This window comes from Fistularia commersonii, chromosome 12 (assembly GCF_037954325.1).
Source record: "Fistularia commersonii isolate RoL2024-O1a breed Wild chromosome 12, RoL_Fcom_v1.0, whole genome shotgun sequence".
NCBI classification, from domain to species: Eukaryota; Metazoa; Chordata; class Actinopteri; order Syngnathiformes; family Fistulariidae; genus Fistularia; species Fistularia commersonii.
Genome location: NC_141295.1, coordinates 5,076,340 through 5,103,525, shown reverse-complemented (window position 1 = coordinate 5,103,525; position 27,186 = coordinate 5,076,340). Strand labels below are relative to the sequence as shown.

General features: G+C 44.7%; 2 protein-coding genes across 5 annotated transcripts; one reads left to right on the top strand and one right to left on the bottom strand.

Annotated features, from left to right (window-relative positions):
- Positions 1-4,770: 4,770 nt before the first annotated feature.
- hyls1 (HYLS1 centriolar and ciliogenesis associated) lies at positions 4,771-10,208 on the bottom strand. Of its 4 annotated transcripts, XM_086156568.1 has the most exons (11): positions 10,075-10,208; positions 9,296-9,406; positions 8,525-8,620; positions 8,249-8,447; positions 8,110-8,165; positions 6,607-6,752; positions 5,554-5,599; positions 5,423-5,477; positions 5,267-5,348; positions 5,170-5,196; positions 4,927-5,087 (listed from the first exon to the last, which is right to left on the bottom strand). In XM_086156568.1, exons 2-11 carry the CDS (start codon positions 9,393-9,395, stop codon positions 4,950-4,952), a joined length of 945 nt encoding a protein of 314 aa, XP_086012694.1. In that variant the 5' UTR covers positions 9,396-9,406; positions 10,075-10,208; the 3' UTR covers positions 4,927-4,949. The 4 variants fall into 4 exon arrangements, with proteins under 4 accessions (XP_086012693.1, XP_086012692.1, XP_086012690.1 ...); XM_086156567.1 differs by having other exon boundaries at positions 4,771-5,087; positions 5,170-5,348; positions 10,090-10,208; XM_086156566.1 differs by having other exon boundaries at positions 4,771-5,087; positions 5,170-5,348; positions 10,084-10,206.
- A 595-nt stretch (positions 10,209-10,803) lies between these two features.
- On the top strand, positions 10,804-25,986 carry col9a1a (collagen, type IX, alpha 1a). The gene is made up of 32 exons (XM_086156560.1): positions 10,804-10,938; positions 11,419-11,493; positions 12,949-12,987; positions 13,072-13,134; positions 14,494-14,547; positions 14,650-14,685; positions 14,774-14,797; positions 14,949-15,002; positions 15,109-15,162; positions 15,726-15,758; positions 15,984-16,040; positions 16,418-16,471; positions 16,656-16,709; positions 16,799-16,852; positions 16,943-16,996; positions 17,088-17,141; positions 18,614-18,667; positions 18,757-18,810; positions 18,896-18,949; positions 19,029-19,073; positions 19,151-19,204; positions 19,512-19,565; positions 20,098-20,151; positions 20,675-20,746; positions 20,851-20,886; positions 20,976-21,020; positions 21,115-21,147; positions 22,208-22,354; positions 22,443-22,497; positions 22,616-22,804; positions 22,884-22,961; positions 25,715-25,986. Exons 1-32 carry the CDS (start codon positions 10,864-10,866, stop codon positions 25,918-25,920), a joined length of 2,064 nt encoding a protein of 687 aa, XP_086012686.1. The 5' UTR covers positions 10,804-10,863; the 3' UTR covers positions 25,921-25,986.
- The last annotated feature ends 1,200 nt before the right edge of the window (positions 25,987-27,186 follow it).

The window sequence follows — 27,186 nt, the reverse complement described above, 5'->3', positions numbered from 1 at the left end:
TTCTGAAGGTCCAAACGTCCTGGAGGTCCTCGGGTTCCGAGGTTCCTGAGCATCTGCTTCCTCCAGGATCCTCTTATATTCCTCCTCAGGACCTTCTTGGATCTTCAGGGGTCATCAGGCCCTGGACAACCTGAGGAACGTCTAGAGATGGAAGATGTTATTTTATGAAATTAAATCAAAATAAAAAAAAAAATCCCAAGTAATTTTTATCAAATTTTAATACTTTTTAAATGAAATTTGATTTGATTTAATTAAATTCAGTGACATCAACTAGAAAAAATAATCCAATGTGATTTTATTAAACTAAATTTATTTCTTATTAAATTCAATTTGATTTTATTTCATTAAATTCTATGAAATCAAACTAAAAAAATAATCCAATGTGATTTTATCAAACTAAATTTATTTCTTATTAAATTCAATTTGATTTTATTTAATTAAATTCTATGAAATCAAACTAAAAAAATAATCCAATGTGATTTTATCAAATTTATTTCAATGCAGCCTCAGGGCGGCACTGGCCCGTGCCTCTCCAAGCCTACCTTGGGTGGACACGGAGCAGTGTCTCCTTGTGCCGGTCCCAAGCCCGGATAAATGCAGAGGGTTGCGTCAGGAAGGGCATCCGGCGTAAAACTTTTGCCAAAACCAAATATGCGAGTCAACCAAAACTATACCATACCGGATCGGTCGCGGACCGGGTTAACAACGACCGCCATTGGTACTGATGACCTACAGGGTACTAATGGAAATTGGGCTACTGTGGGTCGAAGAACAAGAACAAGAAGAAGAGGAGGAGTGCGTGTTCGGAAGCAGAGAGAGAGGAGGAAAGGAAAGAGTCTGGGACTGAGAGGAGGGACTTTGAATATTGGGACGATGACAGGAAAAGGTAGAGAGCTGGTCGACATGATGCAGAGAAGGAAGGTGGATATACTGTGTGTCCAGGAGACCAGGTGGAAAGGTAGTAAGGCTAGAAGCTTAGGAGTAGCTTTAAGTTGTACTATTATGGTACTGACAAGAAGAGAAATGGAGTAGGAGTTATCTTGAAGGAGGAGTTTGTTAGGAACGTCCTCGAGGTGAAAAGAATGTCAGATAGACTTATGAGTCTGAAACTGGAAATCGAAGGTGTGATGCTCAATGTTGTTAGCGGCTATGCCCCGCAGGTGGGATGTGAATCTGAAGAGAAGGAGAAGTTCTGGAATGAGTTAGATGAAGTGATGCAGAATATTCCCAGAAATGAGAGAGTGGTCATTGGTGCAGACTTCAATGGACATGTTGGTGAAGGCAATAGAGGGGATGAAGAAGTGATGGGCAGATTTGGTATCCAGGATAGGAATGCCGAGGGACAGATGGTGGTAGATTTTGCAAAAAGGATGGAAATGGCTGTAGTGAACACCTTTTTCCAGAAAAAACAGGAACATAGGGTAACTTATAAGAGCGGAGGTAGGAGCACGCAGGTAGACTACATCTTGTATAGACGAGCTAACCTGAACGAGATCAGTGACTGCAAAGTAGTTGTAGGTGAGAGTGTAGCCAGACAGCATAGGATGCTGGTTTGTAGGATGACTCTGGTGACAAGGAAGATGAAGAGGACAAAGGCAGAGCAGAGGACAAAATGGTGGAAGCTGAAAAGGGAGGAGTGTTGCATGGTTTTCAGGGAGGAGTTGAGAAAGGGTCTGGGTTGTCAGGGAGAGCTTCCAGATGATTGGACAACAACAGCTAGTGTTATCAGGGAGACAGGTAGAAGAGTACTTGGTGTGTCATCTGGAAGGAAAGTAGATAAGGAGACTTGGTGGTGGAATGAGGAAGTGCAGGAGTGTATACAGAGAAAGTGGTTAGCGAAGAAGAAGTGGGATACTGAGAGGACTGAAGAGAACAGACAGGAGTTCAGGGAGGTGCGGCGAAAGGTAAAGATAGAGGTAGCAAAGGCAAAACAAAGGGCTTATGATGACTTGTATGCTTGGTTGGATAGTAAGGAGGGGGAGAATGATCTATACAGGTTGGCGAAACAGAGAGATAAAGATGGAAAGGATGTACAACAGGTCCGGGTGATAAAGGACAGAGAGGGAAATGTATTGACAGATGCTAGAAGAGTGACGGGAAGATGGAAAGAGTACTTTGAAGAACTGATGAATGTGGAAAATGAAAGAGAGGCAAGGGTAGAAGAGGTGATTATCGTAGACCACAAAGTAGCAAAAATTAGTAAAAGTGAAGTGAGGAAGGCATTGAAGAGGATGAAGAGTGGAAAAGCAGTTGGTCCTGATGATATACCTGTGGAGGTGTGGGAGTGTCTAGGAGAGGCAGCGGTAGATTTTCTGACTAGATTATTCAACAGGATCTTAGAGAGTGAGAAGATGCCTGAAGAATGGAGACAAAGTGTGATGGTGCCTATTTTTAAGAATAAAGGGGATGTGCAGAATTGTGGAAACTATAGAGGGATAAAGTTGATGAGCCATACAATGAAGTTATGGGAAAGAGTAGTGGAAACTAGACTGAGAGCAGAAGTCAGCATTTGTGAACAGCAGTATGGCTTCATGCCTAGGAAGAGTACTACAGATGCAGTATTTGCGTTGAGAATGCTAATAGAAAAGTACAGAGAAGGCCAGAGGGAGCTGCATTGCGTTTTCGTAGACCTAGAAAAAGCATATGACAGGGTGCCAAGAGAGGAGCTCTGGTATTGTATGAGGAAGTCTGGAGTGGCAGAGAAGTATGTTAGACTGGTGCAGGACATGTATGCTAGCTGTGAGACACTGGTACAGTGTGCTGTAGGGGTAACAGAGAAGTTCAAGGTGGAGGTGGGACTCCATCAGGGATCAGCTCTGAGCCCCTTCTTGTTCGCAATGGTGATGGACAGGCTGACAGATGAGGTTAGACAGGAATCCCGATGGACCATGATGTTTGCAGATGACATTGTGATCTGTAGCGAGAGCAGACAACAGGTAGAGGAACATCTAGAGAGGTGGAGGTATGCTCTGGAAAGGAGAGGAATGAAAGTTAGTCGCAGCAAGACAGAATATATGTGTGTGAACGAGAGGAACTCGGCTGGAACGGTGAGGCTACAGGGAGTGGAGATCAAGAAGCTGGAGGATTTCAGGTACTTAGGGTCAACAGTCCAGAGCGTAGGAGAGTGTGGAAAAGAGGTGAAGAGACGGTCCAAGCAGGTTGGAATGGGTGGAGAAAAGTGTCAGGGGTACCAAGAGATAGAAGAACATCAGCCAGAATAAAAGGAAAGGTGTACAAGACAGTGGTGAGACCAGCGATGATGTTTGGACTAGAAACTGTTCCAATGACCAAAAGACAGCAGGCAGAACTAGAGGTTGCAGAGATGAAGATGTTGAGGTTCTCTTTGGGAGTGACCAGGATGGAGAGGATCAGGAATGAGTCTATCAGAGGAACAGCACATGTTAGATGTTTTGGAGAGAAGGTCAGAGAAGCCACACTGAGATGGTTGGGTCATGGACAGAGAAGAGATAGTGAATATATTGGTAGACGGATGCTGGAATTGGAGCTGCCAGGAGGTCTGGAGGAAGACCAAAGAGGAGATTTATGGACGTCGTGAGAGAAGATATGAAGGTAGTTGGTGTGAGAGAGGAGGATCCAGAGAATAGGGTTAGATGGAGAAAGTTGACTCCCTGTGGCGACACCTGAAGGGAAAAGCTGAAAGAAGAAGAAGAAGAAGAAGCATGCTGCACATATAACAAAATAGATCAAATATTGAATTCAATTTTTTGAATTTTGATTTGCCAAAAAAAAAAAAAAATGATAATAAATATGTTAAATTATCTGATTTGCCAGAAATAAGTCATAATCAGATGTGGAAAAAAAGACAGCTGAAAAGTTTTCTGACTTGCCAAAAAAAAGGTCCTTAAATACTTAATGTGAGCTAATAAATAAATATATTTAGTAGAAAATTTGTATTTTTTTCAAATAATAGTTTATTGCACATATAACAAACTGTATCCAATTTTGATTTCAATTTTTTTAAATACCCCAAATATATATAGTATACTTCAGCAATGGAATAATTGGCTGCTGCAAAATTTTTACTTTTCTGGTTTGCCAAAATTAAGTCCTTAAATTCCTGAAAAAATATTAAAATGTCAGAATGAAACTTTAATAAGATAGATAATTTGATGTCGTAATAAATATTTAAAAAATATTTATTTAAGAGGTTCTCGTTATATTGTTGTCGCAGGTGATTTAAAAATGTAAATGTATATATGAATATAAGTATATAAGTAATGTATAATTTTATATATATATATATTGTTACATCAAATTTTATATTTATGTGATATAAAAAAAAAAAACTTTGAAAATGTTTGTCTACAAACATTAAAAATTGAAAAGATTTTATTAAATATATTTATAATCTTTATATGATTTCAATCATTTTTTATGGGCAGCTTGAATGTTTCATAAAAACAGTTCTGGATACATTTAATAGGATAAAAATAATGAACAATTTAATCTGTTTTTTTTTTAATAATAATTTAATGATAATAATTCCAAATCATAATTTTCTTAAGTACTGAAATTAAATTTATAGATATATACCTTAAACATAGGATTGTTAGTAATTTTACATGAATGATGATTCTTTACATTCAAACATTTATAAATGTTATGTTCATCTTTTAAGAACCTTAAAATTAAAATTAACCAAAAAATGAAAAAAGTGATAATTTTTCAATAAATCTGTAAAATGTAGAAACACAAATTAATTCAAAAAATGTATCAGCAAAGAAATCTTAAAATCATTACATATTATTATTCAAATTTTATAAAAAATATTTAGGGGTAATTTTAATAAAATGTGAAGACAAAAAAAAAAAAGAAAATCTTCCCGCGTTTAGCAACTTTAAATATAAAAACTCTAAAATCATTACTGTGGCTCAAAAGTATTGAAATGAAAAATATATTCTGGTCTTCGTGTTTATAAAATGTGTTTATTAAAAGCTGCAGTAGAAGTTGTTGTGGTCCCGCGGCGCGGCGGCCATCTTGCTTCGGATCCTCCAGCGCAGCGCCGAGCGCTTCTTCTCCGTGGGAACCACGTAGCTGCCGGGCGGCGCCGCCCTGCTCCGTCTGAACTGCAACACACACACACACCGCGTCTCACCCGCGCCCGTGTGTGTGTGTGTGTGTGTGTGTGTGTGTGTGTGTGAAGCTCACCGGCGGCGGCTGCTGAGCCAGACGTTCCTGCAGGAGGAAACACTTGTGAATCATCTGAGAAGAAGAAGAACAGGAAGTTGTGTGCGGCGGTCGCTACCCTGATGCGGCGCCGGAGCTCCCGGTGATCTTCTTCTCCTGGAGCTTTGAACATCTCCCACAGCTGCTTGTACTGGAAGTACCTGAGAAGATCCACAGGTCAGCCGGGAGGAGGAGGAGGAGGTTCGGAGGAGGCTTCGGCGGCGGCGGCACCTACATGGCCACCGGGTCCGTCTTCTTCGGGCCTCGCCGGCTCGGCGCCGCTCGGATGACTGCAACGGCGAGGAGGAGGTCAGGGATCGGACCTTCTGGGTCCGGAGGACGACGGACCGGGACGGACTCACTTACAGGACGAAGGTCTGGAACGAAGGTCGCCGTCGCTCCGGCTTCGAGTCTGAACGCAAAGGAGAAGACGGTTAAAACATGGATAACGTGGAAAAAAAAAAAAGGTCTTAAAGTAATAACTATGTAATAACATGATTCGTGTGTTATTACACATTTGTAACATGTTAATAAGCGTAATAATAATAATGTTAACAACATGATATAATACATGAACACAATATGAAACATTCCCATCATGTACTAACATGCAAAAATCTCATCAATGACATGGCAATAACAGAGATATGTAATAATATGAGATGTAATAACAGGTAACTAATGTGTTATGACACAAGTAATAACATGTTAACATGCTGAAACACATTTATAAAATACTATAAGAAGTAACAGCACATTAGCAATGTCTCATGGCACATTAGCACACGTTACGCACATTAGCTACTTGTAACGGCACATTAGCAGCATGTGACGGCACATTAGCAACACGTGACGCGCATAAGCAACACATGACGGCACTTTAGCAACGTGGAACGGCACATTAGCAACGTGTAACGGCACATTAGCAACGTGTAACGGCACATTAGCAGCGTATAACGGCACATTAGCAACACGTGACGCGCATTAGCAACACGTGACGCGCATAAGCAACACATGATGTCACTTTAGCACCGTATAACGGCACATTAGCAGCGTGTTATGCGCATTAGCAACACATGACGCGCATTAGCAATATGTGACGCGCATAAGCGACACATAACGGCACATTAGCGACGTAGCAACGTGCTACGGCAGAGTAGCAACGTGTCACGCACATCAGCGACACGTAACAGCACATTACTAACAAGTAACGACCATGAGCACCATGTGACGCGACATTAGCAACGCGTGACGGCACATTTATAGCAATTAATGACCATTAGCAACAAGTGACGCACATGGGACGCACATTAATAACATGTAATAACACCATAACAACAGTAATATCACATTAACATGTAACAACACATCAATAATATGTTATTAACACGTTAGCCGGGCGCTAACATGTGATCCCACCATGTGTCCGACGTCGGAGGCCGAGCTCAAGCTGCCGCCGCTGAGCGTCTCGCCGGCGCCGTCGCTCTCCGAGTCCGACTGAGAGTCCTGACCTGCGGAGAGGTGGAGGTCGTCCAGACGCTCGTGCAGATCGATGGGGGTGCACTCTGGAACACACACACACACACACACAACACAGAATAAACAAACTATTCCCCGTCATTTAGAGCCAGTGTGTGTGTGTGTGTGTGTGTTTGCTCCTTTCTAAAATCATTTTTATTTATTTGAGTCACGCTTTTTTTTTTTTTCTTTCTTGTTTTATATCGAATGAAGTTTTAGAAATTTTACGTTTGAAAAATTCAGAGGTCTGAAAAGTGAAATGATGTCATAAAAAAAATGTGACGTTAAAGTTTTTAAGAATTTCTTGTGGAAAAAAAATAAAAGGATTTGCCTGAAAAATCAATCCTTAAAAATTTGATTTAAAAAGACAAACAAAAATGTTTAGATGTATATATTTAAAATAATGTCCGATTTTTTTCATCTTCTTTAATACTTTCTTCAAATAGTTTTAGATACATTTCATAAAATATAAAGGTAAATATATTAAAGAAGGATTATGTCTTCTCACGTCTATCAGCAACTGTTTGCTTTTTTTAAATCATAAATAATTATCCGTTTTACCTTAAGGTGTTAAAATTTAAAATCAGACAATTTAAAAATGTAAAAAAAAGAAATAAAAAAAAAAGAAATGTATGTATCAGTTGTACATGTGTGTAAATATTATATAAGACTTTCAAATTGTTTCAATTCCTTCCACTGGTTTGGACGTTTCTGACGACGAGCTTCAAAAGATAAACGCTTCGAAATTCCTTTCCTAAATCTTCCCGGTAACCATGGCGACCGGCAGGAGGTCCACGTTACTGACGGGGCAGAGGAGTCTTTCTGTCCACCAACACCAGGTCTTGGAGATCCTCCTCCTCCTTCTGCTCTTCTACTATCCGTCTCCCACAGCAAGAAACGTCATCTTCATCGTCCGGCCACAGCAGCTCCAGGTCCTCCTGCTCCTCCTGGTCCTCCTGCTCCTCCAGGTCCTCCTGCTCCTCCTGGTCCTCCAGGTCCTCCTGCTCCTCCTGCTCCTCCAGGTCCTCCTGGTCAGGACCGTCTCCTCCGTGGACCTCCTCTGCTGTGAAGGACGTCACCCGTGTGTCCTGGTCGTCGTCCTCCAGAGGTTGGAGGTCTTTGCGGTGGAGCCTTCGGCCCCCAAACGTCCTCTCAACCTCCTCTTCTTCTTCTTCTGGGTCCTCCTGAGTCTCTCCATCGGACCAGAAGGAGGAGTTGAAGACCTCCTCTTCCTCCTCGTCCTCCTCAGGTCCGTACATCTCAGCCGCGTGTGTCCGCCTGCCGCTAAGAGGATTAGCCGCCGCCCCCGGTGGCCACCGCCGGAATTACACCGTCGTGTCACATGACCGCGGGCGTCCAATCAGGGAGCTTCTCCTAGAGTCCAGAAGAAGAAGGTGGACCTACCGGAGTCGGTGCTGTAGAAGGACTCGTCGCACACCAGCGAGCGCCCGCCGTGTTTCCTGGAGGCCAGAAACAAACAAAAAAAAAACAAAACATGTTCTTTAAACCGGACCTTCATCTGGGACGGAGCGTCCAGACCCACCTGAGGACTTTCCTCCGGACCAGACGCCGGGTCTCGGGGTCCGGCGCCGCCCGCGGCCCCCCCAGGACCACCGAGTGGCGGGCGTACGGGTCGGGTTGAACCCGGGAGGAGAACCTGCCGTCCAAACTTCGGGGCTCCGCCTGGATCTCCTGGTCGCCGGGCGTCTGGTGCAGGAAGAAGCCGGCGCCGCGGCGTCCGACTGCGGGGGAAACACGCCGTTTAGGCTTCCGACGCATCACAGCGCTCGCCGCCACGGGAGGGAAGGGAGGATCTTACGGATCTCCTTGGTGACGGCGGGGGGACTCGGCCGGGCGGCGGGGGGGGACGGGGTCGGGCTCCGCCAGGACCCGCGGCGGATCAGCTCGTCCAGATCTGAAAGAATCCAGCAGATCGATGCCGACGTCGTTTTTTTGATATGTATTTCGGGAGCCAATAAGGGGGCAGAGGGGGCGGGGCTTCGGCTCATCTGATTTAACGCCACCTAAACCTCCGGGTCCAACGTTTATGTATAATTTGTTCGACGCTTTATGGTTTTATTTGTATTTCTTATTCTCCCCCACTTTATTTTTTTACTGTTTATACAATTTCCTACTATAATTTATTATTGTTTTGTTTTACTTGAAACTCTGGCACGATAATTTCCTTCGAGATAAATTATTATTCTTATTCTAAATAATGCCAATCGTGCACAAGTAGAATAGTTTTTGCAGTCACACACACATACATGGATTTAAATTTGTTTATGATGATCAATCCATGTGTATTTTATGTCATTATCTTTAATTATCTAAAAGAATTGAATTTATTTTTGCAAGCAATATGCAATAAAGTCTTTTGCTCATCAATACCGCCGGTGATTGCACTATTCCAATCAAATTGGGCCTTATCAGAATAAATTGCAAATAATGTTTTGTTTTTATTTACATTTTAATGCCTCTTGACATTCAACTGAATGTTTTGAATGCAATTTAAGGCCTTTATTTTTTCCTCCCCATGTAATGACTCATCGCCCCGCGGAAACCCCGATTGTTCGGATCGCATTCGGACCTCGTTTGAACTCGAGCAGCCGCTGCCTGGGGATGTTCTTGTAGCCCAGCAGGTTCAGCTGCTCCTGGATCTCCTCCTCGGAGAAATCCAGGCTGTCCATGGCGTCGTGGTCTGAGGGAAACCAAACACACAGTCAAATGGATTTATTTGCATTTGTTATTATGTACGCTTATTCTGGGTGGAAAACATCACAATTTTGATGAGTCTCGCCTGGGGTTGGCTCAGAAATGTCTAAATAAACCATAAATATAGTCAGATTTTCAGCAAGGAATGGAAAAACATGGAAAACAATCTTTCTGTGGATATTTTAGGAAATGTTTTGGAAGAGTTGCACCAATACTTGGACATCGATTAAATGCAAATTAGGGGCGAACGCAACCTTTCATTAATGCGTTAATAGAAGTGATTCAAGAGCATGAATAAAAAGATAAATAATGAGCAAAAATGAAAATATTAGGAGGATTAAAAAAGGTTTCCCGCTCAGAAAGCCGCGTCCATCTGCGCAGGCGCAACGTTCATGAATGACGTCACGTCTTCCGAGTTTCTTTGATTTTATAAAAATTAACCGCAACGAGTAAAAATAAATTGTCTGCCACCAAAATAACCCTGACTTGATTTTAATCCAAAGAAAAACCTCGAAAAGAGTCGTTTTAGTAAGGGCTTAATTTCTGCGCTTAGCGAACCGCAAGCATCCATTGGAGAATGCTAGCGGCTGGCATCGCTGCTAGCGGCTAGCATCGCCGCTAGCGCTTGGTGCTAGCAGCCGACGGGGCTATTACCCTTCTTACTCTTACGGAGTTCACCAGGCAAGCGGGTCCTAATCCGTTTTTGCGACGTTTCCTCGTCGAGGAGCCCGGCCGCGTCGCCGGGACAAAAGCCGTTAACGGGCTCGGTTGAAAACGCCGCCTCCCCTTCCGCGTCTAATAAACATCCGGTCTGCTTTTTCTTCGCTGGCCGCTAAAACACCGGGCTGCGCTCTCTGCTGCCCCCTAGCGGAGCGGAGGGCGGCGACTGCCCGAGATCTTTAAAACATATAATATATTATATTGTATATTATAAAAACAAGAAGAAGTTGTACGAAATGAAGAAATTCAAGGCCACAACAAGAACATTTGGACAAAAACTTCATCACCGTCCAACGTGGAGGACACGCAACCACCCTACATTATCCGGGAGTGTAAATAAGAGGGTGAATGTTTGTACGTCTCTATAAGCAGGCCTCTGATTGGTCCAGGGTGAATCCTCTCGTCCAATCACAGCCGAGATTGAATGGATGAATGAATGAATGAGTGAGGATGAAGACTTGGTCATCTGAAGATCTTCGGCCCCCGGAGGTGGAAAACAGTCTTTTTTTTTCTTTCCAGCTGCCCGGATCTCCATCTTTAAGCTTGCAGAATCAAAAGTGGACGCCTTCTCCTCCTCCTCCTCTTCCTCCTCCTCCACTTCCTCCTCCTCTTCCTCCTCCTCCTCCCTTCCCAGCCTGCAGAGCTCCGTTCCCTCTCCACCAGGCTGCACTCTCCTCCGGGCGTCCAGGTGCAGGTGGAGTCCTTCAGCACCGCCTCGCGACCATGGCGCTTTCTGGAAGCTGCCGCCGGCCCCTGCTGGCGCTCCTGCTGCAGATGGCGCTGATTTGCTCGGCTCAGGTGAGGAACGCCGGAAAAAAAAAAAAAAAACTTTTTTAACCTTTAAAATTGACCTTCATCGCCGCCGAAATCCCTCCGACCCCCTTCCGCCCCCCCCTTGCATTCTTTAAGGGATAAATTTAAGGCTCTTACTTTTCACCGGCTTGCTGCTGTCGCCATGGTTACCAAAATCATCCCTTTGTTTTCTTTTTTTTTTTTTTTTTTTATCTCAACTTTCACAAATGATCTCTTTCACACGATTGCACAGCTGGAAATGATAACCATGTGTGTGTGTGTGTGTGTGTGTGTGTGTGTGTGACCCCCCCCCCCCCCTCCAGACAAAGGGGGTTCTGTTTGAACCGTCGTCGGTATGGCCCGATATTTCCAGGTGGATTATTTGCGTTTCCTGCTCGTCTTCACGATGTTTTAATCCTTTAAAACCAATTTAACGCCCGATATGTTTATTTCTAACAGTGTTAATTATTTGTGTTTTCCCCGCAGAGGGGGCCGGTGGGCCCGCGAGGCCCCCCGGGGCCCCCCGGAGTGGCCGGCGTCCCGGGCGTGGACGGCATCGACGTGAGTCCCGCCTTCTCTATCGATGTTTCAAAGCTCAAACCACGACTTTTTCAGAAAAGGAGCTTTCTACTTTAAAAAAAAAAAAAAAAACTTGAAAATTGTTCAAGACGACTTGAATCTTTAAGGGGTTCTCAAGATTCCTGCACAAAAAAAAAACAAAAACGTAAACATGGTCGTCTTTTCTGAAGAGATGTGATCAGCGGGTCTCCAGGGGTCCAGAAATAAAAGCCTTTAAAGTTGGTCGTCGTTTTATGGAGAAATTATATCAATAATTAGCCTCTGCTTTAAGGGATTCCTCAGAAAAAATCCTTGAGATGATTTTTTCCTGCTTTAAGGGGTTTTCAAGATGACTCACAATGTAAAAAAACTAAAAAAAAGTTTAAGGTTCCTTTTTTGAACCCTTAATTGTTGGTGTTTTTTGTTTTTTTTTTAAATGACCTAAATGATTGCCTTCTGTTTTAAGGGGTTTTCTAGATGACTTAAAGTATAAAAAAACTAAAAAAGTTTTAAGATTGCTTTTTTTTAAACCCGTAATTGTTGGTGTTTTTTTAAAAGATGACTTAAATGACTCAAGATGGCATCAAATATTTTAAAACAGCTAAAAAAGTTTCAAGATTCCTTTTTCAAACCCTTAATTGTTAGTGTTTTTTTTTTTTTTTAATGACCTAAATGATTGCCTCCTGTTTTAAGGGGTTTTCTAGATGACTTAAAGTATAAAAAAAAAAAAACACACAAAAAAAAAGTTTAAACCCCTTTAAAAAAACCTTCAACGTGTTGGTCTTTTTTTTAAAAATGACTTAAAATGATCGCCTCCCTTTTTACGGGCTTTTTTAGCTGACTTAAAATATCAAATAAAAACTAAAAAAGTTTTAAGATTCCTCTTTTAAACCCTGAATTATTGTTTTTTTTTTAAGATGACTTAAATGACTGCTGCCTGTTTTAAAGGGTTTTCAAGACGGCATCAAATATTTTAAAAAAAGCTAAAAAAGTTTCAAGATTCCTTTTTTAAACCCTTAATTGTTGGTTGTTTTTAAAAAAAAAAAAAAAAGACTTAAATGATCGCCTCCTGCTTTAATGGCTTTTCAAGATGATTTAAAGTAAAAATAACACCAAAAAAAAAGTTTTAAATCCCTTTAAAAAATCTTCCACGAGTTGGTCTTTTTTTAAAAAGATGACTTAAATGATCGCCTCCTGCTTTAAGGGGTTTTCAAGATGACTTAAAGTATAAAAATACTAAAAAAAAAAGACTAAAAAATGATCTTTTATCCAGAGATGCAGACGATCATTGACCCCTTTTTTGGGGGTTTCCAGGATCCCTTAAAAAGAACCTTAAAGGTCCTTTAGAAAGTGCTAGAAGCTGCTTTTAGGGTTATTTTTTAAGATCCCCAAAAAAAGCAATCTTCTTGGATCTTCTTCACCCTGGAAGGACACATGACTTGTATCTTCCCCCTGCAGGGGGATCGAGGCGAGGACGCCACCGTGGACGGGGGACCGGTGAGTCCACCTCCGAGGTCTTCCAGGTCTTCCAGGTCTTCCTGGTCCTGAACCTGACCCAGATGTCCTCCATGTTTCTTCCAGGGGCCTGATGGTGAAAACGGAGGCGACGGAGCCCCCGGAGTGCCTGGGCTTCCGGGCGCGGATGTGAGTGGGTTGGCGCCGGGCTGCGATTGGTCGAGGTAGCGGGGCGCCCGGCTCTGATTGGTCGACGCCACCGGGGGGGAAGGGAGGTTCGGACCCGAGTTCGACCACAAGGGTTTATTTTGGCGGCGCAGAGGAGGAGGGGAAGGGAAAAAAGGGTCCTTGAATGCATCTCTGTCTGGAGAGGCTACTGGAGGGACAGGGAGGGTTTTGTGAGGAGGAGAAGGTGGAGGTGGACATGGAGGTGGAGGAGGGGAAGAACAGGAGTCGCTGTGTGTCCAGAAGTTTGGAAACAGAAGCAGAGAAAACAGGTTTCGGTGAAGAAAAAAGAAAGTTGAAGGATAAAGGTTGATGAGGATGAAGGCAGATGAAGATACAAGTCAGGTGGATGTAGGCTGAAAGAAAAGGTTGAAGGATGAAGGTTGTTGATGATGAAGTTCAGGTGAGGATGAAGATCACTCAGCAAGGGTTCCCCATCCTCTAAAAGTTCCTGGCAGTGATTTACTTGATTAAATCACTGTTTGCAGCTGTGGTTCCTGCAGGTTCTTCTTCCCTTCCTGTAGGTTCTCCTTGTTCCTGTAGGTTCTCCTTGTTACTGTCCATGCTCCTTTCTGTTCCTGTAGGTTCTTCTTGTCCCTGCAGGTTCTCCTTGTTCCTGTAGGTTCTCCTTGTTCCTGCAGGTTCTCCTTGTTCCGGTAGGTTATCCTTGTTACTGTCCATGCTCCTTTCTGTTCCTGCAGGTTCTCCTTGTTCCTGTAGGTTCTCCTTGTTACTGTCCATACTCCTTTCTGTTCCTGCAGGTTCTCCTTGTCCCTGCAGGTTCTCCTTGTTCCTGTAGGTTCTCCTTGTTACTGTAGGTTCTCCTTGTTCCTGCAGATTCTCCTTGTTCCTGCAGGTTCTCCTCATCCCTGCAGGTTCTCCTTGTTCCTGTAGATTCTCCTTATCCCTGTCCATTGCCCTTTCTGCTCCTGCAGGTTATTTTTTGTTCCTGCAGGTTCTCCTTGTTACTGTCCATGCTCCTTTCTGTTCCAGCAGGTTTGCCTGCTGTTCCTTCAGGTCCTCTCACCGCTCGTGCAGTTCCAAGCACTGGGGTCGTCTCACCTCTGTCTGGTCATATGACATGCTGATGTCATCATATGATGTCAGGGGGGTGGACAGAGGAGAGGAGGAGACAACAGTAGGGTCAGGAGGTCAGGAGGACATTGTGCACCTCCTCCTCATCAGTGAAGCTCCATGCGGCCCCCAGTGGCCGTGCCCTGTGGTGCAACCCCTGGGGGGACGGGACAATCGGGTCGAGGTCATGTGACATCACATGGCATCGCCATGGCAATGAGCACTCACTCTCCTTTCATTGGTCACCAGGGGCCGGTGGGACCTCCTGGAGACCCGGGTCCAGATGGCGTGACGGGCCTGAAGGTGAGTGCCGAGGGGGCGGGGCTTATTGACTAAAAAGTGACGGACGCCACCTTCTTTCCTCTGTCGACTCCCATCACATCTCCTTCTTTTGGCCATTTCAAGGGTGACCCTGGAGCTCAAGGACCCCCTGGAGAGCCCGTAAGTGCAGATGTTCCCCAGCCGGTCGGACGTAGCTTTTATTCGCATGCTGTTTCCGAAGTCTGACCTGCACCCTCTTTCCCCGCAGGGCGTCGGGCCCGACGGGCTGGACGTGAGTACCCGACCTCCACTTCCCGGTTCACCTGCTGGTGATCTGACATCGATCTCAGGACCTCGCGGACCTCCTTTGGAGGAGACCGACCCCAAAGGCCCTTTCGTCCCAACAGATTGCAAAAACTTGAGGATATATTCCTGTCTTCCAGGGAATTCCAGGAACGGACGGTCTTCCAGGGGAACTCGGAAAAGTCGGCGCCCCCGTGAGTCCCCTCCTTGGTTCTTCCTGTTGATCTTTGAGTGCTCCTTTGGGTGAAAGGCCTGCTCAAGTTCCCTTCCAACGCTAATGGAGTTCTCTGTCCGTCATAGGGGGTGAGAGGCAAGCGGGGCCAGGTGGGCGCCCCCGGCGCCGCTGGGCCTCGGGTAGGTACCTCCCCTCAACAATGCGTTGAGTAGATGGGCGCCAACGGGGGTCTGGGCCAATTGTCCACCATGGCCATTTAAGCATCCGATTTGGAGGTCCTGTTTCACCAACAGGGACATTAGCCTTCAGGTTAGCATTCAGGTTAGCATTCAGTTTACGTCCTGCCAGATGTTTCCAAGGTAGACACCTCAAAGGATGAATGTATGGAGGTAAGGGAGTGTGGAAGAAGGTAAGGTAGAGTAGATGAAGGTAAGGGAGGGTGGATCAAGGAAAGGGTGGATATATTCAAAGAAGGAAGGGTGTAAAAAGGTAAGGTTCTATGAAGGTAAGGACAAGTGGATGAAGGTAAGGGTGAGTTAAGGTAAGGGTGGATGAAGGTAAGGGATGGGTGGATGAAGGTAATTGTGGCGGAAGGTAAGGAAAAGCAGATGAAGGCAAGGGAGGTTGGATGAAGGTAAGGGCTATCTCAGAAAGGGGTGGAGGACATGGCAATAAGGACATGAATAAATGTGCACTGGGACCTTCCTGTCCCCACTGAGGTATCCTGTGCTCTGTGTTCCAGGGGCCTCCAGGGGTTTACCAGGGCGAGGACCTGGTGAGTTTGAACCCGCAGAAGATCCATTAAGAGTCCGTGAGTCCAATCAATACTAACAGTCGTCCGCAGCCACCATGTTTTGCCACCAACGACGTGTTGTCAAATCCCACCACCTGCTGCTAGCCCTGTTGAAATCAAGCTACCGGGGCCATCTTGCTCCTGCGGGTGCAGGGGCCCTCCAGGGTCAGGGCTCTTCATGACCTCATAGGCTGTTGTGTCTTCCAGTGTCCAAATGCCTGCCCCGCCGGGCTGACGGGACACTCGGGACTCCCAGGGATGAAGGTGAGCCAAAAACACCTCCGCATCTTCAACAGCTACTTTTCTGCACGCCAATGTCTCTTGACATCTCCTGACACCTCCTGATGTGTCCTGATGCCTCTTGATATATCCTGATGCCTCCTGATATATCCTGATGCCTCCTGATGTATCCTGATGTATCCTGTTGCCTCCTGATGTGTCCCGTTGCCTCCTAATGTGCCCTGATGCCTCCTAATGTGCCCTGATGCCTCCTAATGTGTCCTGATGCCTCCTGATGTGTCCCGTTGCCTCCTGATGTGTCCCGTTGCCTCCTGATGTATCCTGTTGCCTCCTGATGTGTCCCGTTGCCTCCTGATGTGTCCTGATGCCTCATGATGTGTCCTGATGCCTTCTCCCTGCAGGGCCACAAAGGAGTGAAGGGAGAGTCCGGGGAGCCTGGACGACAAGGACACAAGGTGAGGTCCAAAACCTTACACCCACTTGGGCTAGATGGAGGCAGGTGATTGGTTATGGGTTAGATTGGGGTAGATGACTGGGTGTAGGTTACTTGGAGGCTGTGCTCACCCCTGAAGACAAAGAAATCAGATTTAAATGAAAAGTAGCAAAATCTGAGTGCTGACACTGGCTGTGTCCCCCCAGGGCCAGGAGGGCGAGCAGGGACCTGTCGGGGAAGTCGGCGCCCCGGGACTGCCAGTAAGAACACCAGTTTCGGTCACCGTCCTCCGTCCAAGTGGAGAACCTTGCTAACCACATGTTCTCCCTCTCCGTCTGAGTGACTCTAGGGCCCCGGGGGACCCAAAGGCCTCCCAGGAATCCTGGGCTCCAAGGGCGACAGGGTGAGCCCCCCCTCCCCCCCAAAATCCAAAATGGCCGTCTCTTGCGTCAAAACAAATGTCGTTAGCGAATCGTTCAAACTCTCCTTGCAGGGACCGCGAGGGAAACCCGGAGACGTCGGTCCTCAGGGGATCCAGGGAGCCCCGGTGAGTCCACTATCCGCCCGCCGACCCTCTTCCTGTTGCCTCGGTAACTGATCCAGATGATCTTAAATCCCCTGTGATTCTGCTTCTCCAGGGGGATGTAGGCCAGAGGGGAGCCATCGGCGAAACAGGCCCCAGTGGCGCGCAGGTGAGTGCTGCCGCTAGCTGCTACCGCTAGCTGCTACTCCTGACAGTTAATGAGTGGAAACGACAATTCAATTGATGATTGAGTTTAAACATACGTGCGGATGAAATTAGCTGAAAAGAAATCGAAGCTAAGCTCTCGCCCCGTCTGTGAAAGTTCAGCCATTTGTCAGACGCTTGAGCAACTGGCAACTCTACCTTTAGTAGTACCTTCTAAAGGTACCACCTTCTAAAGGTACTACCAACGAAGTACTACCTTGAAGTTAGGACTACCTTCACCCTACCTTTAGTAGTAAGTAATCATTAGTTATCTGTCATTTAAATGCGTATTAGTGCTTTTATAAGCATTTCCTTCTTCCCATTAGCATTGAATAACCTTATGCTATGCTATTTACCAATTTTAGACCTGTGTAGGCGCCTGACAACCCTATATTTTCCATTTGTAATGTATACAAATGGTATATCATTGTATATCAGACATGTATTACAAATTGATTTCACGGGTATTAGCATCGTAAAACCCTCATTTTACAAAGATTGTTTATATCAGATGTGTTAGATGTCTTATAACTTGATCAATTTCATTCTTAGTTCATTTCAGACATGTAGGCAAGTATTGACTCTTTGTGTTCATTTTGTAGCTTATTTCAGATAATCGTGGGCATCTTTTAACCCTTTGTTTTCAGTTTGGAGCTCATTTTATATGCATGTTAGCATCTTGTAATCATTTGTTTTCCATTTGTAGTTCATTTTACATGTGTGTTAGCATCTTTTAACCCTCTTGTTTTCCATCTGTAGTTCATTTCAGAAATGCATCAGCAACTTCTAATATTCTTTTTCCATTTGTAGTTCATTTCACACGCATGTTAGCATCTTGTAACCCTTTGTCTTCCATTCGTATTTCATTTCAGAAATGCATTAGTATCTTGTAATAATTTGTTTTCCATTTGTAGTTCATTTCACATGCATGTTAGCATCTTGGAATCTTGTTTTACATTTGTAGTTCATTTCACATGCGTGCTAGCATCTTGTAATTATTTGTTTTCCGTTTGTAGTTCATTTTACATGCATGTTAGCATCTTGTAACCCTTTGTTTTCCATTTGTAGTTCATTTCAGAAATGCATTAGTATCTTGCAATAATTTGTTTTCCATTTGTAGTTCATTTCACATGCATGTTAGCATCTTGTAATCTTGTTTTGCATTTGTAGTTCAGTGCACATGCGTGTTAGCATCTTGTAACCCTTTGTTTTCCAATTGTAGTTCATTTCACATGCATGTTAGCATCTTGTAACCTTTTGTCTCTCATTTGTAGTCCATTTCACATGCATGCTAGCATCTTACAACCTTTTATCATCGTGTACTAGTCCCTGACAATTGCGCAGTAGCATCATGTCAGCCGTTGCTGCTAGCCGTCACTAGCGCTGCATTAGCCCCGTGCTAGCCGCCTGCTCATGTTAGCGTCTGCGTCCCCGCAGGGGGACCGAGGCCCCGCCGGGATCCGTGGCGTCCCGGGGCCCAAAGGAGAACCGGTGAGCTCCGCCTGGCCGCGTTCAAAACCCAATCGATCGAGTTTTATTCGACGTTTCCGTGGGAATAAACGCGTCGTGTGACCCCACAGGGCCTCCCGGGGCCGGACGGTCGCGAGGGGATCCCCGGGCTGCCGGGCTCCAAGGTAACGGCTCCGCTGGGACGGGTTCCGCCGTCGGCTTCTCCGGTTTGTCTGGTACTCAATGCTGGGTGTGATGTGGTCTCACCAGGGCCTCCCGGGGAAGAGCGGGGCTCCGGGCGACGCCGGCCCCCAGGGGCTTCCTGTGAGTATGACCTTTGACCCCCTGATCCCCCAAAAACCAACACCATACCCCTTGACCTTTGACCCTTGCCCTCCCACAGGGTCTCCCCGGCGCTTTCGGCCAGAAAGGCAGCGGCGGCGCAACGGTATGAACAACACACACACACACACACACACACACACACACACACACACACACTCACCTGTCCATCTCTGTTACCAGGGCAACGCCGGTGACCCGGGCGCGGTGGGGCTGATGGGAAATTCAGGAAAACAGGTACATATATGGAAATTAGTTTTATTGCGCATATTAGACTGAACTATTTTGTGTGTATACTTTAAAAAAAAAAAAAAAAAAAAAAAATTAAAAATAAATAAATAAATAAAAACAATAATTCTATTTATTTTTATGGTATTTTAGGTTTGGCTAGAATTGTAAGTTGTGGTTGTGATAACATGTTAATAATAAGTTATTACACAGGTATTAATCTGATTCCGAGCGGAACATCAATCGATCGATCCGAGTGATCGGTGCAGGTGCGAGCTGCGGGAGTGGAAGTTATTGATCTGTTTGCTGCCTGCAGGGCGAGCGCGGCGAGCAGGGCGAGGTCGGGCCGGTCGGACCCCGAGGAGGGCCGGTGAGTCCGGGATCAGATATTGATCGGCCAATAATCATCAAATATCTGATAATTCTCCAATAATCACCTCATAATTGTGAAGCCATTCAGCTTCCGATAATCATCCGTTGATTGTCAAACCGGCAATCAATCATCATCTGATAATCCTCCAATAATAGTCCATTGATCATCCAATAATCATCCAATGTACTTCAAATAATCATCCAGTCATCAGCCGATAACAAACCAATGAGCAACCAACATTTGTCCAATACCAATCAAATAATCATCCAATAATCGTCCAAAAATCCTGAAATAATTGTTGAATGATCGTCCAATGATCATCAAATAACCATCATCCAATAATAACCCAATAATGGTCCATTGATCATCCAATAATCGCTCTGGATTATACAATAATTATTCAAGTATCATCCTGTAATAGCCCATTGATCGTCCAATAATCACCCTTTGGATACCTGTTGACCGTCCATTGATCATCCATTGATCATCCATTGATCGTCCATTGATTGGATCTGTTCTTTGTTCCCAGGGTGAGCGAGGAGAGAAGGGCCCCTCTGGACCTCCAGGGCCCCCCGGAGGCCGGGTAAGGACCCAACAACCCTCTGTACACTCAGTACACACTCAGTACACACTAGGTACACACTCGGTACAAGTTGAGTACACACTTAGTACTCCTTCAGTACACGGCACGGATACTTCCTTTCAAAATGTCCGACTTCCCGTTGTAGTTCAGGACCTCCCTGGACAGGAAACGCTTGCGTCGCGCTACAACGATGCTAGCTAGCGTTCTGCCTCGTCGGTTCACTGACACCATCAACTGGAAACCCGAGTTGCCACGGCGACAGAAGCAGAGAGAACCTGGCCCTTGTTGTTACAGCGCCTTGCCCCCCCCCCAAAAAAAAAAACTTGGGAGTCTAATCCGCCATGAAAGGGCCCTTGTTACTGAAAGCCGAGGCCCCCCAGGGCACCAGAGGGGGGCAGGAAAAGGAGCTGAGGAACCTGAAAGAAAGCACTGTTTCCAAAGGAATGTCTGAAACACCTTGATCGGAACACACACACACACACACACACACACTAACCGTTTATTTTTACGCCTCCTCCGACAGGGAATCAAGGGGGATCTGGGACTTCCTGGACTCCCGGGACCTGCCGGGTACCGAGGCCTGAAGGGCGACCGGGTGAGACGGGGAACGCGGAGTACGCGCTCAAACTAGAAAACAAGCAGGAAGCCCTGAGAGTCTATGGGCTTCTATTAGTAGTACTAACGATGCTTGTTTCTCAGGGCGCGGTCGGTCTGGACGGTCCAAAGGGGAACCAGGTTTGATTTATTTTTTTAAGAAAAGTCATGATTTACGATTTCGCATAAACGCGGCGCAGATGTAACCTTGCCCGCCGTGTCCGACGCAGGGGGCGCCGGGGGCCGAGGGGACGCCGGGGGACCGAGGGGACCTGGTGAGCCACCCGGAAAAGCCCGAACGGAAATGAACATGCACTTCCTGGTTTCCATCGGGGTCTACTAATAATGTACTTGTCTTACCGTTTCCAGGGCGACCAGGGCGAACAAGGAGAGAAAGGATCGGTGAGTTCCCTCGTCTTCGCAGTCCACCTTAAATGCGACCTTGAATCGCCTCGTACCGCCTTCTTTCACATTAAGTCACATGTTCTTGGTGCTTTTAAATTCTCACATGGTCTTAAATCGTTTCATACCACCTAAAATCATCCATCACTAACTTGAATCATCTTCTTCCTTAAGATAAGATAAGAACAACTTTATTAATCCCGAAGGAAATTGTCGTGCCAGAGTTACAGAAAATATAACAGTAATAAATAATAAAAAGAAAAAGGCAGAATTAGAAATAAAAATAAACTATAAACCATAAAGTGTCTCAGTGAAACTATAACGTGTCATAGTAAACAAGTGATAAAACTATAAGTGTCTTAGTAACAAGTGAGGTAAGGAGTGCACAATAGTATGATAGAAGGGAAAATTGTAGCGTAGTTGTTATGAAATGAAATATTGCACAGAGCGAATGGAGACATCGGACACACTCTTATACCCCATAAATCCTCGTTCTTATGGACACTGTCTTACACCATTTTAGACCACCTAAAATCATCTTGTATCACATATAACTCATTAACTAATCATCATCTTGTTCCGTAACAATACCATCTTATATACACTGCTCAGATAAATAAAGGGAACACTTGAACAACACAATGTAACTCCAAGTCAATCCCACTTGTGTGAAATCATAGTGTCCACTCAGGAAGCAACACAGATTCATTTTGACTTGTTTTAAGGACATTACATCAAAGTTGGATCAGCCTGGAGTTTGTTTTTACACTTTAATTTGGAGTGTGATTCCTAATCCAGACCTCCATGGGTTGATACAATTGATTTCCATCGATCGTTTTTGTGTGATTTTGTCGTCAGCACATTCAACTGTGTAAAGAGCAAAGTATTTCATAAGAATATTTCATTCATTTAGATCTAGGATGTGTTTTTTAAGTGTTCCCTTTATTTTTTTGAGCAGTGTACTTTCATTCCACCTTAAATCTTATACCCCAAAAAATCATCTTATGTCACCTTAAATCCCCTCATACCACCTTGACTCCTTGTCGTCCCTGTGCCGCAGACCGGCCCTCCGGGGGAAACGGGGAGCCAAGGGCCCGAAGGGGGCCGGGGCCAGCAGGGGAAGGAGGGCGCGCCGGGCCGGCCGGGACCGCGGGGGATGCAGGGCGACATGGGGTCCCCGGGTTTGCCGGGGGGCCAGGGGGCAGCGGTGAGGGGCCCGACACAAACTCCTTGTCAAGTCGACCCAAAATACGACTTCTAGTCCACCGCGATGACTGTGTGTGTTCCCCCCGCAGGGAAAATCACCCACGGACACACACATCAAGCAGGTCTGCATGAGGGTCATGCAGGGTAAGTCGGAGACATCGGTAACGATGGTGTGATAAGCCTGTAAAAGCCTTATTACGGCGTAATAACCCGCGGTTTGCTTTCCAAATGTGTCCCGTGTTGCCGTGTTTGTGCGCCACAGAGCAGCTAGCCCAGTTAGCCGCCAGCCTTAGCAGGCCCGAGTCCGGCGTCGCCGGCCTGCCGGGTCCCCCGGGCCCCCCGGGGCCCCCCGGCCCCAGCGGAGACAACGGTTTCCCGGGTCACAGCGGCTCCCGAGGGCTGCCCGGCCTGAAGGGCCCCCCGGGGCTGATGGGCAGGAAGGGACTCAAAGGTGGGTATTAGCGGCTCCGCTAGCTTCTTCTTTCACTTAGCGCCGCGCTAACATGTGCTTTGCACCCCCTCCTTCCCAGGCGATCAAGGCGACAGGGGGGACCGGGGCCCCACGACCAGGGGCCCCAAAGGAAACCCCGGAGCTCCAGGCCTGCAGGGTGAGCTGGGTTTGTGGACACGGGGGGGAAAAAAATTAAAATGAATGATAAAAATAATCGTAAAACGATAATCGCGAAGGGGCTCCGAGAGACGCCGTTTTTGACATCTTGTCTCCATGGTAACAGGTGAATGCGACAGGCCGGCGTTCATTTTACAATCAATAATCATCCTGAAATAAACATTTCTACATATTGAATAAAAAATAAATGATAGTAATCAAGGGCTTCAACGGCCTGTTGCCATGGTAACAGGGGAATCCGGAGGTCAGCGTTCACCTTCAAAAATAATGACTCATTCGTATTTAAATGATTCAATATTATTTTCATTATTTTAATTATTTAAGGATTCATAATAATTATTATTAATCGATCATGATGATGGGCTTCTACAGGTGCCGTGTTTAAACAGTCAGTCGCCATGGTAACAGGGGGACCCGGGGGGGCGGTTCATCTCACGATAGATAATCATCTAGGAATAAGCATTTTGAAACAATAATGAAAATAAATGACAATAAAAAAGGGCTTCCAGAGACGGTATGTTTAACAGCCTGTCGCCATGGTTACAGGTGACCCCTTGAGACTGGCGTTCACCTTTAAAATAAATAACTAATCAACTAGAAATGAACAATATTGCCAAGAATAAAACGAAAATAATAAATAATAAAAGGCTTCTAGAGGAGCCATAATTAACATCTTGTCTCCATGGTTACAGGTGAACCCGGGGGGGTTGAAAATAAATAACTTATCATTGGCAAATAAATATGTCTTAATAACGATCAAAAATAATTGTCCAGAATTAAATAATACTAATGGGCTTTGTCATTAAACTAAATAATTTGAAAAATAAATACAAATAATGGGATTCTAGAGACACCAGTCTGTCTCCATGGTAACGGGTGAACCAGCGTTCAACTGGAAACAAAATGGATCATCTAGAAATAAATTATTTTATAAAATATTTCTAGGTAATAATACAAATAATTTTGAGAAACGATAATGATAACAGGCTTATACAGACGCCATGTTTAACAGCCCGTCTCCATGGTTACAGGTGGAGCCGGGAGGCTAAAAATAAATAAGTAATCATCTACAAATAAATATGTTAATATTATATGTTAATAATAATAAATATGGTCATCTAGAAAATAATTATACATCTAAATGGTCATAAAAATGATCTGAATATGATAATAATGGGTTTCTAGAGGCCCCATGTTTAACAGCCTGTCTCCATGGTAACAGTGAACCCGGGAGGTCAGCAGACACCTCAAAAATAATCATCTTGAAATAAATGAATAATATGTCTTTGTAATAATAATAATAATAATTTACAAGAAAATTTAAATAAAAATAATGGGATTCTAGAGCCTGTCTCCATGGTAACAGTGCAACTGGGAGCATTCACCTTGAAGACAAATGATCTAGAAAAAGATATTTCTGAATAATGATAAAAACTATTCAAAAAAACCTACCAAATAATAATAATTACAGGTTTCTAGCGCATGTTTAACAGCCTGTCTCCATGGTAACAAAGAAGCTGGGAGATCAAGATGCACCTTTGACTGATAACAAATACATCTTAATAATAATAATATGCAAAATAATTTAAAAATAAATTAAGGATAATAGGATTCTAGAGACACCGGCCTTTCTCCATGGTAACAGTGAACCTGTGAGGTCAGCTCTAAATAATCTTCTTGAATAATATTAATAATAATAATGATAATAATAATATGCACGATTATTTAAAATTTAATAACAAAATGGGATTCAACTATCTGTCTCCATGGTAACAGTGAACCCAGGAGGTCAGCATACACCTTAAAAATAAATATTCTTCTATTATAATAATAATAATGATAATGTGCTTGAATATCTAAAATTTAATAAAAACAATGGGATTCTACTGTCCGTCTCCATGGTGACAGTGAACCCAGGAGGTCAGCATACACCTTAAAAATAAACAATCTTCTTGAATAATAATAATAATAATAATAATAATAATAATGTGCTTGAATATTTAAAATTTAATAAAAACAATGGGATTCTACGGTCTGTCTCCATGGTAACAGTGAACCCAGGAGGTCAGCATACACCTTAAAAATAAATATTCTTCTATAATAATAATAATAATAATAATAATGTGCTTGAATATCTAAAATTTAATAAAAACAATGGGATTCTACTGTCCGTCTCCATGGTGACAGTGAACCCAGGAGGTCAGCATACACCTTAAAAATAAACAATCTTCTTGAATAATAGTAATAATAATAATAATAATAATAATGTGCTTGAATATTTAAAATTTAATAAAAACAATGGGATTCTACGGTCTGTCTCCATGGTAACAGTGAACCTGGGAGGTCAGCATACACCTTAAAAATAAACCATCTTCTTGAATAATAATAATGATAAGCACGATTATTTGAAATTTAATAAAAACAGTGGGATTCTACTGTCCGTCTCCATGGTAACCGTGAACCCGGGAGTTCAGTTCACACCTTCAAAACAAATAATCTTCTTGAACAATAATAATAATGATAATAATAATATGCAGGATTATTTGAAATCTCATGAAAACAATGGGATTCTACGGTCTGTCTCCATGGTAACAGTGAACCCGGAAGATCAGCGTAGAAATAGAAAAAGATAATATTTCTACATAACCATAGAAATAACTGTAAAAACTACTCCTAATAATAACGACTTGCTTCTAGCTCATATTTACCAGCCTCCTGTCTCCACGGTTACAGGTGAAGCCGGGAGGCCGGCGTACGGCACCCACGGCCGCGACGGGCTCCGGGGCCCCCGCGGCGCCCCGGGTTCCCCCGGCGTCCCCGGGCCCCCCGGCCCCGCCGGCCCGAGCGGCTACTGCGAGCCGTCGCAGTGCGTCCTGCCCATGGTGGCGTCGCCGGTGTCGGCGAAGGACTCCAGCATGAAGGGCCCCAGCGACATGTGAGGGGGGAGCAGAGGGGGACCCCAGAGACTACCTGCTGGATTCACCCGTGGATCGTACCATCTGTCCGGAGAGGGGGGGGTTCTGTCCGTCTCCACGCGGCAGCGGCGGCGGCGTCCTCGGCGCCCCCTCCGGACACTCCGACGAACATCTCTCACTCCGTCACCTCGGTTGTGCCTCGAAATACAATAAAAGTCTGCGTTGTTTATTTTCAAACAGCCCGTTTCCCACTGACAAGGAAAAGCCTCTGTGTTTCCATGGCGACGCGCGCCTTCCTACCTGAGTGTTTTGCGCCGCGCGGTGGCGCCCCCTTGTGGACGCTCCCTCCACGGCGGGGGAAGGGGTGGAAAAAGTGGGGGTGTCAGGTTTGTTTGACTTCTTATTTATTTTAGCGCCCGTGTTCTGAGGAAATAAACACATTTTCACAACCTCTCGAAGGATTCTAGAGGGGGGCGGCGCTCTCCGGTTCCACCATGTTTTTTTTTTTTTAATTTTCCAATTTCTCTTTTTTTAAAGTTTCATGTATTTTTAATGTTTTTTTTTTTTTTTTATGTGTCAATATTTTTTTTTTCTCTGAATAAAAAAACAACTATATTTATACTTTATTAAATTCATGCTGATTAAAATTTCCAGCTAATCTGACCGAGTATTCGGACAGTGTTTGTGCGCGGAGGCGACCGGAAGGGGGCGCCACCGGCGAGGCGGGAATCGTCACCACGGCAACATCACCCGTTCTCGTAGATCTGACCTATCATGTTAAAAACCTTAACCCTCCATTTTCAAGTTGGGACACAAATGAAGATAGTGGACTTTAATTTCATCCGGGGTTCACGCCTTTCTACGACCACCATCACCGATGTGACATCATCAACCCCCCTGTGACATCACAGCTTCCCAAACCACAACAGGAAAGGAGGCAGCAGCCATTTTGGCACCAGAGGGTGAAGAAATACCTTTAAGTTAGAAAAAGGAGTTCCAGTTAGTACTTCTTTACAGTGTGACTGTTCTGAGTACTTTGTGGTACATCTTGTAGTCTTATAGGAGGCATTAGTGTACTTTGGCTAATGCAGTTCCAAAATACTACATAACCTCGTATCTACGCCGTAAACACCTTCTAAGAGTCTATTAGCAGTACTCCCTATATCGCAAGTGAAGTCTAGAGCAGTACAACAGGGTACTTTACTGTACTACATTGCAGTACCTTGTATCCTTCCACAAAGCATTATGGTACTTCTTCTCTGCGGAGTATCAAGCTGTGAAGAACGACAG

Coding starts and splice junctions, on each gene's coding strand:
- hyls1 (XM_086156567.1), bottom strand. CDS start 9,395: ATGGACAGCCTGGATTTCTCCGAGGAGGAGATCCAGGAGCAGCTGAAC. Junction 8,621..9,295: donor GCTGCTCGAGTTCAAACGAG/GTCCGAATGCGA, acceptor GGATTCTTTCAG/ATCTGGACGAGCTGATCCGC. Junction 5,349..5,422: donor AAGACGGACCCGGTGGCCAT/GTAGGTGCCGCC, acceptor GGATCTTCTCAG/GTACTTCCAGTACAAGCAGC.
- col9a1a (XM_086156560.1), top strand. CDS start 10,864: ATGGCGCTTTCTGGAAGCTGCCGCCGGCCCCTGCTGGCGCTCCTGCTG. Junction 16,041..16,417: donor CGGGACTCCCAGGGATGAAG/GTGAGCCAAAAA, acceptor TTCTCCCTGCAG/GGCCACAAAGGAGTGAAGGG. Junction 21,021..21,114: donor CGGGGGACCGAGGGGACCTG/GTGAGCCACCCG, acceptor TACCGTTTCCAG/GGCGACCAGGGCGAACAAGG.